Below are 14,352 nucleotides of genomic sequence, written 5' to 3' on the forward strand. Positions count from 1 at the left end.
CAAAGCTACCAGTTCTTGTATTGTTGTTCCCTATTTGTCAGTCATTGCCTGTCACTCCCTTTGAAACACCCAAAAAACTTTAGTTCTTTCAATTTCCTAGCTTTCTACACTTTCCCCAGTTTTAATTTGCAGTTCATAGCCAGTATATTATGGTCAGAATACACATCTGTACTTGATAGCGTTTCCCAGTTGGATATCTGGTTCTGAAATCTTTGTCTGTTATTGTACAGGTTGTACATAAAGTCTGGGAGTACTTTCAATTATTTATTGCACAAGAACTAAACATTGTATAGATGTCATGCATATTGCATTTTGAAGAGAAACTCTGAAAGTTTTTTTTTACAAACATTCGATATGCGATCCACGAGTGACCCAGCAGATGGCAATACGGTAATCGAATTTTTGCCATACCTGTCTCAGCTGCTACATCACATGGTAGAGGCGGTATATACACCAGATCTTTAATATGTCCCCACAGAAAAAAGTCACATGGAGTGAGATCTGGTGATTGGGGAGGCCATTTCATGAAACAGCTGTCCCCTTCTGTAGCACGGCCGATACATCAATGCAGCAGCTCCATGTTCAGGTACCCATGAACTTCATGATGAAAATGGGGCGGAGCACCATTCTGCTGAAAGATGAATGGAAAGTCCAATTGCATTTGAGGTATCAGCCATTGCCGCAACATGTCCAAGTAGAAATATCCAGTGACAGTGCTCTCGGCGAAGAAGAATGGCCCGTACAGTTTTCTACGTGACAAGGTACAAAAAAGATTTACCTTTGGGGAATCGTGCTCAAATTAAATGTATTTGCCTGGATGGTTTGTACCCCAGATTCAACAATTATGCCTGTTCACTTTCTCACTAGTGTAAAAAGTGGCTTTGTTGCTAAAAATTAAGCGATCAACAATGCCATCCCCATACTCATTCAATTTTTGCAACTGCAAACAAAACTCAAAACACTTGTCTCTGTCATTGTCATTGAGCTTTTGCAGTAGCTCCAATTTGAATGGTTTCATAGACAGCTTCTGTCGCAGGGCTTTCTTACTGTCACTGGAACCATTTAGAGTTCATGGGATGCACGATGCACCGATACCTTTGGACTCCTTATGGATGTCTCTTGTATGCGCTCAACGTTCTCTTCACTCACACTGGGATGTCTGCTTCTCTTTACTGGGGACAAGCAACCCGTCTTAATGAATTTGTTGTGCCAGTGGTAAATGACCTTCCTTGTTGGTTGATTTTTTCTGAACTTGGTTCTTAACATCTGTTGAACAGCTGTAGCATACTTGTTTTTGTCGAACTCCAGCACACAGAAAGATCACTCTGCACTTGAACTCGCCATGTTTGTGACTAGCACTGACTATCAGCAAATTACCAAACTATGCTGTGGTGGTATACATGAAAAAAAAATGTTCAGAGTGTCTCTTCAAAATGACATATGTATGATATCTGTACAATGTTTGTTTCTTGCACAATAAATAATTGAAAGTGTTCCCAGACTTTTGTGTATACTTTGTATAATCTGTCTTAAACCTTCTGGGTTCTCTAGGTCTTTTCCATGTATACAACCCTCTTTCAAGATTTTTAAACCAAGTATTAGCAATGATTAAATTATGCTCTGTACAATATTCTACCTAATAGCTTCCCCTTTCATACATTTCCCTCAGTCCCTCTATTATTTTTCTGGATTTTCCTTTTTCTACTGTTGAATTCCATTGCCATCATAATTAAATTTTTGTCTCCATAAAATACTGAATTATTTATTTTATTGTATGCTGCATCAATCTCATATCATCATCACACCTGCAGATCTAATAGCCATAGAAACTTGCACTATTGTGGTGGCTGTTGGATTTTGTCTATTCAGGCTACAAAAATGTATTCATTATACTGTTCATAGTTGCTTGCCCACATTACTATTTTCTGTTCATTATTAGACCTAACCCTTCATTATTGTATTTGATTGTGTGTTATAATCCTGTACTCAAGTAACCAGAAGTCCTGTTCTTTCTGCTGTTACACACCACTTATTCCCGATGTATCTCACTTCTTCCTATCGATTTTCCTTTTTAAATTCTATAACCAACATACCCAATTAAGTGATCTACTCACCATATAGTGGAGATGCTGAGTCACAGATAGGCACAAGAAAAGACTGTCACAAATAAAGCTTTTGGTCACTAAGGTCTTTGTTAACAATACACACACACACACACACACACACACACACACAGACATATGCAAACGCACCTCTCATCCATGACTGCAGTCTCGGGCGACTGAAACCACACTGTGAGCAGCAGCACTAATGCCTGATGGGAGTGGCAACTGGGTGGGAGTAAGGAGGAGGCTGGGATGGGGAGGGATAGTATGGTGGGGGTGGAGGATGGTAAAGTGCTCCAGGTTAGACGGAGGGCAGGTGAGAGGGGGGGGGGGGGGCAGTAGCGGAAAAGGAAAGAAGTAAAAAGACTGAGTGTGATGGTGGAATGGTGGTTGTGTAGTGCTGGAATGGAAACGGGGAAGGGGCTGGTTCGTGACTTAACTGGAGTAGGTGGTGGTGGTGGTGGTGGTGGTGGTGGGAGTGGGAGGCTGTATGGGACCGATCTTGAATTTGTCTATTACAGGGGCATGAGCCATGAGGCAGGGGGTTGGGAGTAGGGGTTGTGTAAGGATGGATGATTATATTGTGTAGGTTAGGTGGATGGTGGGATACCACTGTGGGAAGGATGGGATGGATAGTGGGCAGGACGTTTCTCATTTCAGGGCATGACGAAACATAGTTGAAACCCTGGTGGAGATTGTTATTCAGTTGCTCCAGTCGTGGGTGGTGCCGCGCTAAGAGGGGAATGCTCCTCTGTGGCCGGAAGGTGGGACTTCGGGAGGTGGTGGGAGACTGTAAAGATAAGGTGCAGGAGATTTGTTTTTGTACAAGGTTGGGAGGATAATTAGGTTTTTGTGAAGGCTTCAGTGAGACCTGTTGCACATGCCAAGCAGGGTATTTCATTACCTTTGGTAACATTCCTTTCCACACTTATAGTCATTTATTTATAACAGCTTTATAGTCACTGGCTTTGTTTCTAGTGAAGACTTTTCACTTCGCCAAAACACAGTGTAAACATTGTTACTGTATTGATAACAACATTTCCGTTGTGTTTTGGTGAAGTGAAAAGCATTCATTACAAACAAAATTCTGCAAAATATGTAAAGTATTTGTGTATGCTTCTCAATAACTAATGAGAACACAAAAGAAAAAGAATCTGCTGAAGCAAAACATGACGAACAACTAGTACATGATGATATAAAAATGGTCTTACATAAGCATATAATGTAAAATTAAGACCTGAACAAAGAAACCCACTGATTATGGCATAGAGGATCCGAAACATGTTGGAGCCACATGAAAAAACAGTGTTTTGCATAACAGGCGGGTTATATACAATAATTTTAACTGCAAACATGGCAAATGTAAAAGCAGCAAGTCCAAATGAAGAATATTAAATTGGACAGAACACCACTTCAAGATGGCAAACTTCCAAAATCAAATATGGAAAGATCTTTTGGAGAAAAAGTTTCACTTTCCTGCACAGCAAGAAAGTAGGAGAAGGCTACACTGGATTTGGTAGGTAGGCACCTAGAAGGCAACAATGAATCGGAGAGTGTTTGCCATCACTCAGACGTCAACCAGTACATGAGCAGTCTCAAACATAACCAAATCAAATACATTCATCAGCATGGAAAGGCTAGATTGCTATTCACTTCATAGAGAAGACACTGAGTTGCAAACAGGCACAATGAAAAAGAATGCAAGAAATATTCATTTTTTGGGTTAAGTCTTTTGTCTGATGTAGAAAACTAGCACACATTCACGAAAACACAACTCGCACACTCATGGCCACTGTTTGCTATGGCACTAGACCCCATCTGCAACTGCATCTGAGCTTAGCAGCAATCGTAGCTGGGGTGGTAGTGGGGATACTGAAGAGGCTTGTCTGGGGAGGGAAGGAATATAAGGGATGGTGGGAGGGGGGGGGGGAGACAGTACTGCCTGGGACATGTTGGAGATAGTATAGTGGACTGCAAGGTGCAGCATTTGGAGGTTATGTTTGGGGGGGGGGGGGGGGGACTGTGCAGAAACATTGGTGGGATAGAAGGCCTGTGTAGTACTGGAGTAGGAGCGAGGAAAGGATAGACAGGTGATAGACAAGGACTAGCTAAAATTGACACCAGTGGAGTTAATAAGAAAGAAGGATATGTTGCAGGGGTAGTTCCGACATGCACAGGTTCAGAAAATCAGGTGTTGGTGGGAAGAATCCACTTGGTGCAGTCTGTGAAGTGGCTGTTAAAGTAAAGCGCACAAATCTGGGTGGCATGCTCAGTAACTGATTGGCCCAGATGCCTTTCGGCCATAGTTCGGCAGTGGCCATTATTGGGGACAGACAGCTCGTTAGTCATAATGCCAACATGGAATGTAGCACAGTGGTTGCAGCTAAGTTGGTAGATTACATGGCTGCTTTCACAGGGCGCATTTGATGAGTTAGGAGGTGCCACTGACAGGCTTGGAATAGGTGGTAGTGGGAGGATCAATGAGACAGGACTTGCATCTAGGTCTGTTGCAGGGATATGAGCCACGGGCAAGGAGTCAAGAGCAAAGGCAGACTGTAGAGACTTAAAGGATATCGCATAGGTTGGATGAGTGGCTGCATACGACTGTGGGAGATGTGGGGAGGATACTTTTTGTTTCAGGGCACAATGAGATGTAGTCGAAACTGTGGCAGAAAACATGATTCAGTTGCTCCAGTCTTGGGTGGTACAGTGTCACAAAGAGGATGCTGCTTTGTGGCTGGACAGTGGGTATGTCAGGGATAAGGCATGGGAGATTATGTTTCTGGACTAGTTCGGAACTAGGTTGTTTTGAAGGGACTTCTTGATATGAAATGAATGACAGCTGTCAAAGTCGAGGTATTGTTGGTGGTTGATAAGTTTGATGTAAGTGGAAGTGGTGATGTAGCCATCCTTGACGTGGTTAACATCAAGGATTGTGATTTGGGCTGAGTAGGACCTGGAGAAGTGAAAGGGAGAGGAGGTGTTGAGTTTCTAGAGGAATGCAGACAGGGTGTCATCACTCTTGGCACAGATTATGAAGATGTCATCAACGAACCTGACCCACCTGAGAGGTTTGGGATTCTTAGTCATTAGGAATGATTCCTTTAGATTGCCCATTAAGAACTGTGCCATGCAAGTGCCCTTTGTTGTATGAGGGGACACTGAAACAAAACCAGAATCACATTGCCATGGGTGGAGCTTGTGTAGTACACATTTCTGTCGCTAGGCATGTATAGTGTAGCTCGTTGCCAGTTCAGTGCCACCTGTTGATGATGCCAAGTTCAAGTGAACAATGTGCAGCTATGAAATTTTGTTTTCTACTCAGTAAAAATGCTGCTGAAACTGTTTAACTGTTTTAATGTTGAAAGCATCTTACCAAGATGGTGCTATGGGAAAAACTCAAGTGTACGAGTGGTTTGCTTGATTAAAAAATGGTGACATGTCAATTGATGACAGACCTCATTCTGGATGTCTATCAGCTGCCCAAATTGATGAAAATATTGAAAAAATTCGAGAGCTTGTGCTCACAGACTGTCAACAGACATGTTTGGAAGTTTTAAGAAGATTTTGCAACAGTGTTCATCAAAAAAGACCTGATTTGTGACAGACAGGAGACTGGTTCTTCCACCATGAAAAGGGGCATGAAAGGACATCGATTTGACAACATTGAAGAAGTTGAGGAAAAAAAAAGAAACAAGGGAAGAGCTGTCAGCCATTTCTAAAGATGACTACAAAAATGTTTTGAACAGTGGAAGCACCAGTAGGACAAATGTGTCAGTGGTAATGGAGAGTATTTTGAAGGGAATAAGGTATTAGTATTATAAACAACTTGAAAATATATAGCTTTTAAAACAAATTCCTTCCTCCCTCCACCCCCCCCCCCCCCCCCCCCCCCCTTGTACAACAGACTTTTTTAGGTGGTGCATTCAGACTAGAGGTACTGTGAATGATGAGAGAGTTGATTACGGTGATAGAAAGAGGTTGTAGGTTTCAAGTCAATCAGCCATTAGGAAAGTTAGTGTTCACTAACGCCAAGGCCATAGGCACTGGGGATGCTGGTGCAGTGGAAGGCAACATTGACATTAACAAGCCGGGCACCGAGTGGTAAAGAAACAGGAAATGTGTAGAGTAAGAGGAAATAGTTAGTATCATTTATACAGAAGTGTAATTTATGGTTAATAGGCTGAAGGTGTTGGTCCACAAGAGCAGAGATTCTCTCTATGGAGGCGTAGTAATCATCCACAATGGGGCATTCTGGGTGGAAGAATGTAGGTGTATGTGGCATGGTAGGCCTGGGAGGGGGTGATGGGGGGGGGGGGGGGGGACTGGGGAGAGGTTCTTGTCTGGACCTAAGGATTTGAGGAAGGATTGGAAAAACTGCTGAATTTCAGGAATTGGGACACTGTGGCGGGGCTTGTAGGTGGACATATCTGACAGCTTGGAGAGTGTCTCCACCAGGTAACCCGTACGGTTTGTAACCACAGTAGTGGAGCCTTTATGGGAAATTAGGATTATAAGGCCAGGATCAATATTTAGGTGGTGGATTGTGGTTCTTTCTACAAGTGTGAGGTGGATTTCAAAGTTTAGGAGTTTCGGGAATGATTGTTAGGCAAGGTCAAGGTTAGCATTCTGGAAAGTTTATAGGAGATGAATTTGGCGCACTGGTGGTGGAGGAGTAAATTGAGTCAGGCAGGCTTCAACATTGGTTTTTGATTGAGTCTGATTGGTGGGCTCAGTGGTGAAAAAGTGTTTCAAGTGTAGGGATGGGGAGAAGAAGAGAAGATCTTTATGAAGCCAACCATGATTGATTTTGGGAGTTGGACAAAAGGTAAGGGTGGGCAGCAATCTGCAGCTGTTTGCTGATGATCCTGTGGTTTACGGTAAGGTGCTGAAATTGAATGACTGTAGGAGGATGCAAGATGACTTAGACAAAATTTCTAGTTGGTGTAATGAATGGCAACTAGCCCTAAATGTAGAAAACTGTAAATTAGTACAGATGAGTAGGAAAAACAAACCTGTAATGTTCGGATACAGCATTAATACTGTTTGCTTGACACAGTCACGTCATTTAAATAATGGATGTAACATTGCAAAGTGATATGAAATAAAATGAGCATATGAGGATTGTGGTAGGAAAGGTAAATGGTCGACTTCAGTTTATTGGGAGAATTTTAGGTAAATACCGTTCATCTGTAAAGGAGACTGCATATAGGAAGCTACTGTAACCTATTCTTGAGTACTGCTTTAATGTTTGGGATCATTACCAGGTCAGATTAAAGGAGGGTGTGAAAGTAATTCAGAGGCGGGCTGCTAAATTTGTTACTGGGAGATCTGAACAACATCCAAGTGTTACAGAGGTGCTTTAGGAACTCAAATGGTGATCCCTGGAGCGAAGGCAAAATTCTTTTTTAGAACCACTTTACATAAGATTTAATGAACAGGCATTTGAAGCCGACGGCAGAAGTATTTTACTGCCACCAATACACATTTTGCTTAATGACTAATAAGATAAAATGCAAGAAATTAGGGCTCATATGGAGGTATATAGACAGTCATTTTTCTTGCACTCTGTTTGCGAGAGGAACAGAAAAGAAAATTTCTAGTAGTGATACAGGCTACCCTCTCTCACACACTGTACAGTGGTTTGTGCAGTATGGATGTAGATGTAAGACATTTGGAATGGACTGATACTGTTGTGGACTGAGGCCTTTGGAGGACAGGTTCATAACAATTGCAAGTCTGTTCACATTTTGCAACACACATTATTAATTCTCTAATAAAAACTGGAAAACTCAAAAGCTTTACTCCAGGAGATTATAAATAACATGGAAGAGCTATTTGACTCTTAAGAATATGAAAAAATGCAGTGGCAAAACCCGTGCCATGGGTCATGAAACATCCCCCCCACCCCCCTCAATTTGAACAGAATTTATTGTAAATGCAGAAGTAATTGATTCTGTAATCAATTTTCAGTGCATCTCAGCAAGAATTGTATCTTGAACCTTAAAAACACCAATTAAAATTTATACCATCATAAATGTCCATGGAGATCTTCTAATAAGTGTCAGGAAGAAAAGTGTAACAAAGTTTCGGAGAAATGTGGAAGTATGTCACTGACATGGCCTAGACCTCCATATGCTTGGCTCCTATCAAAAATTTTGCTTACAGTTTCTGAACATTTGGCCATGGCTGCGATCCACTTCTCCTGCAAAAACAAGACGAGCAATTGAGATAACTATGGTATGGACTGCACATACAAATTTTCTCCAGAATCTTCTAAAGTAGAATTAAATAAAAACTAGAGTAAGATATATGTAATAGCAGGGACGCTTCAGACTTGGGAGAAGCTGAACAGAACAGATTATTGCTTCAAAACTCTAGGAAACAAAACAACTCTGTTGCAGTTAGCTTAGTAGGTTTTAAGAAGGTGTATGACTGTGTCCATAGACCTTCAATATTGAAAATTTAAAGACATTTCTGCCTCCACTCAAAATTAGTCATATTGACAGGATTCACCTTAACCAACACAAAATCCAAAGTCAGTTTCAGAGGAGAATTTTCTGAGACATTCCCCACAAAAACGAGGATAAGACAGTGAGACTGCTTGTCTGACCACTTCTGTTCGACTGTTCATTGGGATGTATGATGAGAGAATGGTGCAAGGTTAACCCAAATATAATCAGAATTGGAAGACCCAAAGACATCATAAATTTCAACTTTCCCTGATTCATTCATGATCTTGTTGTCCTGATGAACAACTTTCAGGAAACCCAACAAGGAGTTAAATCAGTACAGGAAATCACACTGAAGATCTGCCTCAGAATATCCTTTGGAAAACAGACATTATTTTAACTGGCCCTACACTTGTAAACAAAATAATAGTGAAATTTAAGTATTTAGGCAAAACCAACAGACAAAAGCTCATTATATCTTCCAAGAATACATACAACAATACACTGAGGTAACAAAAGTCATGGGATACCGCCTAATATTGTGTCAGACCTCCTTTTGACCAGCATAGTTCAGCAACTTGGTGTGGCATAGACTCAGCAAATCACCGTAACTCCACTGCAGAAATATTGAGCCATGCTGCCTCTATAGTCATCCATAATTGTGAAAGTGTTGTCAGTGCAGGATTTTGTGCAAGAACTGACCTCTTGACTGTGTCCCATAAATGTCCAATGGGATTCATGTAAGGCAATCTGTGTGACAAAATCATTCGCTCAAACTGTCCAGAAAGTTCTTCAAACCAATTGCAAACAATTGTAGCCTGGTGACATGGCACAGTATCATCCATAAAAAATCCATCATTGTTTGGGAATATGAAGTCCACAAATTGCTGCAAATAGTCTCCAAATAGTCAAACATAACCATTGCCAGTCAATGATCGATTCACTTGGACCAGAGGACCCAGTCTATTCTATGTAAACAAAGTCCACACAATTATGGAGCCACCACCAGCTAGCACAGTGGCTTGTTAACAATTATGGGTCCATGGCTTTGTGGGTCTGCGCTACACTCAAAAACTTCCATCTGCTCTTACCAACCAAAATGAGGACTCGTCTGACCGCACCAGTTTTCCAGTCGTCTAGGGTCCAACCAATCTGCTGCAGCCGAAGTCATGCTGTTAGCAAAGGCACTGGCATTAGTCATTATGCCATAGTCCATTAATACCAAATTTTGCCACAGTGTCCTAACAGGCAGGTGCATCATATGTCCCACTTTGATTTCTGTGGTTATTTCACACAGTGTTGCTTGTTTGCTAGCACTGACGACTCTGTGCAAACACCCCTGCCCTCAGTTGTTAATTGAAGGTGTCAGCTACTGTGTTGTTCTTGGTGAGAGGTAATATGTAAAATGTGGTATTTTCAGCACATTCTTGACACTGTAGATCTTGGAATACTGAATTCCTAACAATTTTTGAAATGGAATTTCCTATGCATCTAGCTCCAACCAACATTCAGCATTCAAAGTCTAATTCCCATCATATGGCCAGAATCGTGTCTGAAATCTTTTCACATGAATCATCTGAGTACAAATGACAGCTCTGCCAATGCACTGCCTTTTTATACCTTGTGTACTCAATACTACCGTCATCTGCATGTGTGCATATCGCTATCCAGTGACTTTTGTCACCACAGTGGAAAGACCTCTCAGTAGCCACAAAACACTACAAACATTTACACACCTAGAAGTAATATATCAAACCATTCTCAAAACAACAAACACTGTAGAAATAGGCATCTTACTCAAGATAAAAAGATAAATAATCAGTGTACATAAACGAAAAAAATATCTAGAGAACAGACACTACCACTACCTTCCAACAAAACAGTCTACAATAGGTAATGAGCATGATCAGGGAGAAATGGATTTCATTCTTCGGACATCCAGTGAGGACACAATCAGGAATGTAACACAGAAATTATGTAACAATAGGAGCAACATCAGATGGATTATGTAAATCAAGGAATGTATGAGAGAACTGCAAAGTGCAATAGAATATTCTAAAAAACAGAACAGACAAAAATTGATAAACTCTAGACAAACTAACCAAGATCAACAAACAAGCAATTGGAAGAGTGATTTAAGATGAATAAAGTAAGTTTACTTGTGAGATAATGAAACTGAAAAATCCTTTGCACAAGAGCTGTTTAAATTGGTCCAATGAAGGCCATAAAATGTAAAATAAATCAATAACAATTGAAGGAGTGCAAGTAATAACACATGAAGTAGTTGGTGCTGAGTCATCGACAAACACAACTCTAATTTATTCCATGCTTTTTATGTACATGTGTTGTTCTGTTTGGAGATAAATGGTTATCAGTCTGTTAAAAGAGCCAGTTGTCACTTAGTTACTGCATCTGACAGCCCCTTTGGTGCATGGTTGTTCCAGTTATTTCTCTTAACTTCACCCTTTCATTCATTCATACAAATATAATACATCGTATTCCGTTCATTGCATCAAGAAGGAAAACCTGTCAGGGGTATGGAATGATTCAAGGTATACTTCTACCTAAGACAAATACATCATAGAAACTTAATTTGTATGTTGTATTAATATAAATTATCACCATGTTGCTTAATGCTATTTACACTTGTGACGTCTACATCATTATGACCGAGTTGTATAGTGAATAACTTACAAATTCACAAAGAAGTTACTAAATAGTCTGTGTTGTTCTGTACTCTCATACATGATGAATATATAACTTAGGAGTTAAAAGTGTATTTTAAAATAAAAGTAGACAAGTGCCAGCATATACAGTAAAATTGCATTTTTCAATATTATGGCTGTTGTTACACAATAAACAGTCATTCACTTCTCGTTCTGCAATAAGTTACTACTCATTTATAAATTCTCCAGATAAATTTGTATTTCTGTGGTAAAGTGATATTCAGTAAGCATTTTCAGATTTAGCTCCTTCTTCATTACGGAAAGAGCCTTTGAAAAAAATAAATTAAAAAATAAGAAAACTGTAGGTGTACTTAACAAGGAAACTAAAATTATTTAAAGTCTGCTGACAGTGTTCAAACATTAAAATAGTTCCCACAAAAGACCAATTAAATTTTTACACTGTCCCTTTGTGCTACAAAACACACCTAAACTAAAGTTATCAAGCTACATGAAACACCGTACTTCAAGAGTCTTATCCCTGAAAGAGAAATCCAGGACTTCAAGTCTTCTATAGAGATATAGTCCATTATATGAAATTGTGGATGTAAGCTTTCATGTTGCTGAACTTGGGTTACAGACTCTCAGGTAGCTGTCATAGTACTGAGCTCGTGAACTGCATAATAATGTTACAGTTAAATGATCTGCTGCCAACTAGAATGCTGCAAGTTAAACTGAGATTCTACGTTTAATCTGATGATCTTCATAGTAAGTGTCTGTGTGGAGTTTTCCAAGTTTTCCAGCAGGGATAGTACATATAGGTGCACTTCTAGAAGGCCCAGTAGAACAAGAAGGTACAGCACATTTTGCCATCCCTGTTCCTGGTGCTCCTAGTGTCTCACCATTTTACTCGTGAAAATGTTAGTTAAGAAACATTTTGCTGCCACATTGTGCAGGTGCTCTTCATAACATATTATCTGTTTTTACAATAATGAAGTTTCCAAAATAGAAAGACCAATCAAATCTGTTAATGTATAACAAAAATCCCTCGGCTTAGTTTCATTTTGTCATGTATTGTGAGCATCCTTGAATCCAGTAAAACAGGTTTTTTTGCTTATTAATAGTATTATTTAAAGGATCGTATGTTCACAAGTACTCTTCTTGGTGTTTTTCAGAACAGAACAGGCTCAGTTGGCTGCGATTTTTAAATTACTGCAGGAGCAAGAGGAAAAATTTCAAGTATCTTCAATGGAGGAATTGCAGGAGCAGCTGAAACTTTATCGCCGATAAAAGGAGCTAACTAATTCTGCTGCTGAAGAATGTATAATTTATAATTCACAGGTCCATTTGTTGTATGTAACATGAAGGCAGTTACTTTCTTAAAATGGAACACAGTTGGTGCTAAAAAATGTTAAAATGCACTGATATGCATAAACTATTTTTATATGTCCTTTACAAATGTGAACAAATGATTTGCATAATATTTATAAAAGATGTAATAAAAGTTATTTGTTGTATGAGCCTCTCCCTTCTTTATTAAAGTCATTGAACCTGCAAGAACAACATACATTTTACACTAGGTAAACATCTACTTTATTATTGGGCTGTGTGTGATGAACTCTAACCGTTGAATCTGTGTGAAACGATGGTAATAAACCATAATACTGTGTCTTAAGAGGAGCTAGTTTTATAATGCACACTGAAAACTAAACTCTTTCCAAACAGGCCTTGGAAGGCCCAACGGTACCGACTGGCCGCTGTATCATCCTCAGCCCACAGGCATCACTGGATGTGGAGGGTTGTGTGGTCAGCACAACGCTCTCATGGCCATATGTCAGTTTATGAGACCAGAGCTGCTGCTTCTCAATCAAGTAGCTCCTCAGCTTGCTTCCCAAGGGCTGAGTGCACCCCGCTTGGCAACAGTGCTCAGCAGACCAAATGGTCACCCATTCAATTGCTAGCCCCGCCCTACAGCACTTAACTTTGGTGATCTGACGGGAACAGGTGTTACCACTGTGGCTAGGCCATTGGCTGTAATGCCCACTGTATAGACAAATACAAGACATACAAAGAGAAGACATACAAAAATTAAAGAAATGTGTAAGCTTTTGATGCCAGTGGCTCCTTCTTATGGCAGAAGAGTTGAACAGGAAGGAAGAGGGATGATGGGAAAGGACTGGTGAGGTTTAGGAAAAGGGGAGAACACTCCTGCCAGAAAAAGGAGCGTCTGGCTCCGAAAGCTTGCACATTTCTTTAATTTTTGTGTTTTCCCCTGTTGCTACATGGTGGCTAGAATTTTTGTCTATCCAATTATATTATCTTTTCAGAAATTGATTATTACACTATACTTCTATTATATGAAATAGAAAGTTTGTACATGTATGAAATTAAAAAAATGAATGTTGCAATTACCATTTTTCTAACATAAGCCATAAGAACATACTTGGTGGTGTACAGTTCTTGTAAAATTCAAGATCTAGGAGGAGAAGCCTGGAAGCTTGATGTGTAGTACCCTCATTCATTTATTGTTACTTTGCCTAATATCACAAAAACTGCATTCTGTCACCAAAAGGGCCAAAAACCAGGCCATGATAATGGTATCACTAGTTGCAGCATCCGAAGCCCATAAATACTGCCCTTAAGCTCTTCTGGCCTCAAAACTCCAGGAACATGAGCCACAATGATCCGCTACTGCTAGTGAGGTGTTAACCACAGCACTGCTCAGCCCAGACTGCTTACCCGTCACAAAGAACGAGTTGCCACTTGCACACTAATCACACCTTTTCCACTCCGCCAGGCTACTTCTGTAGATGTGGGGCTTCCCCACATCTTTTACATTTAACCCTGTGTTTCCTAATTATGGGCCAAGTCGTTTACAGTACATTACATAACAATTATTCTATTAGTTATTTAAATTCACATGCATAATTTAAACATCATCATTCAAAAGTTTCGCATAGCTGAAACATGTATACATATTCAAAGAATTTCCATGACAGATACAACATTTTATATAACCAATAGTACAAATTGACGTAGAAATATTGATACAGATACAAAATAGGTGTTACAAATTGTGCAAAAAGCATAATTTAATCGTAGCTAACACTTGGTTTAAGAATCATGAAAGAA

General features: G+C 40.0%; 1 protein-coding gene across 1 annotated transcript in view; it reads left to right on the plus strand.

The window, feature by feature from the left end:
* LOC126475495 (uncharacterized) overlaps positions 1-12,740 on the plus strand; it is a 48,979-nt gene extending 36,239 nt beyond the window's left edge. The window contains exon 3 of the mRNA XM_050103402.1: positions 12,396-12,740. Coding sequence (XP_049959359.1) covers positions 12,396-12,510 — 115 coding nt within the window. The 3' untranslated portion in view covers positions 12,511-12,740. The remainder of the gene's footprint in view (positions 1-12,395) is intronic.
* The last annotated feature ends 1,612 nt before the right edge of the window (positions 12,741-14,352 follow it).

Source organism: Schistocerca serialis, chromosome 4 (assembly GCF_023864345.2).
Source record: "Schistocerca serialis cubense isolate TAMUIC-IGC-003099 chromosome 4, iqSchSeri2.2, whole genome shotgun sequence".
NCBI lineage: Eukaryota > Metazoa > Arthropoda > Insecta > Orthoptera > Acrididae > Schistocerca > Schistocerca serialis.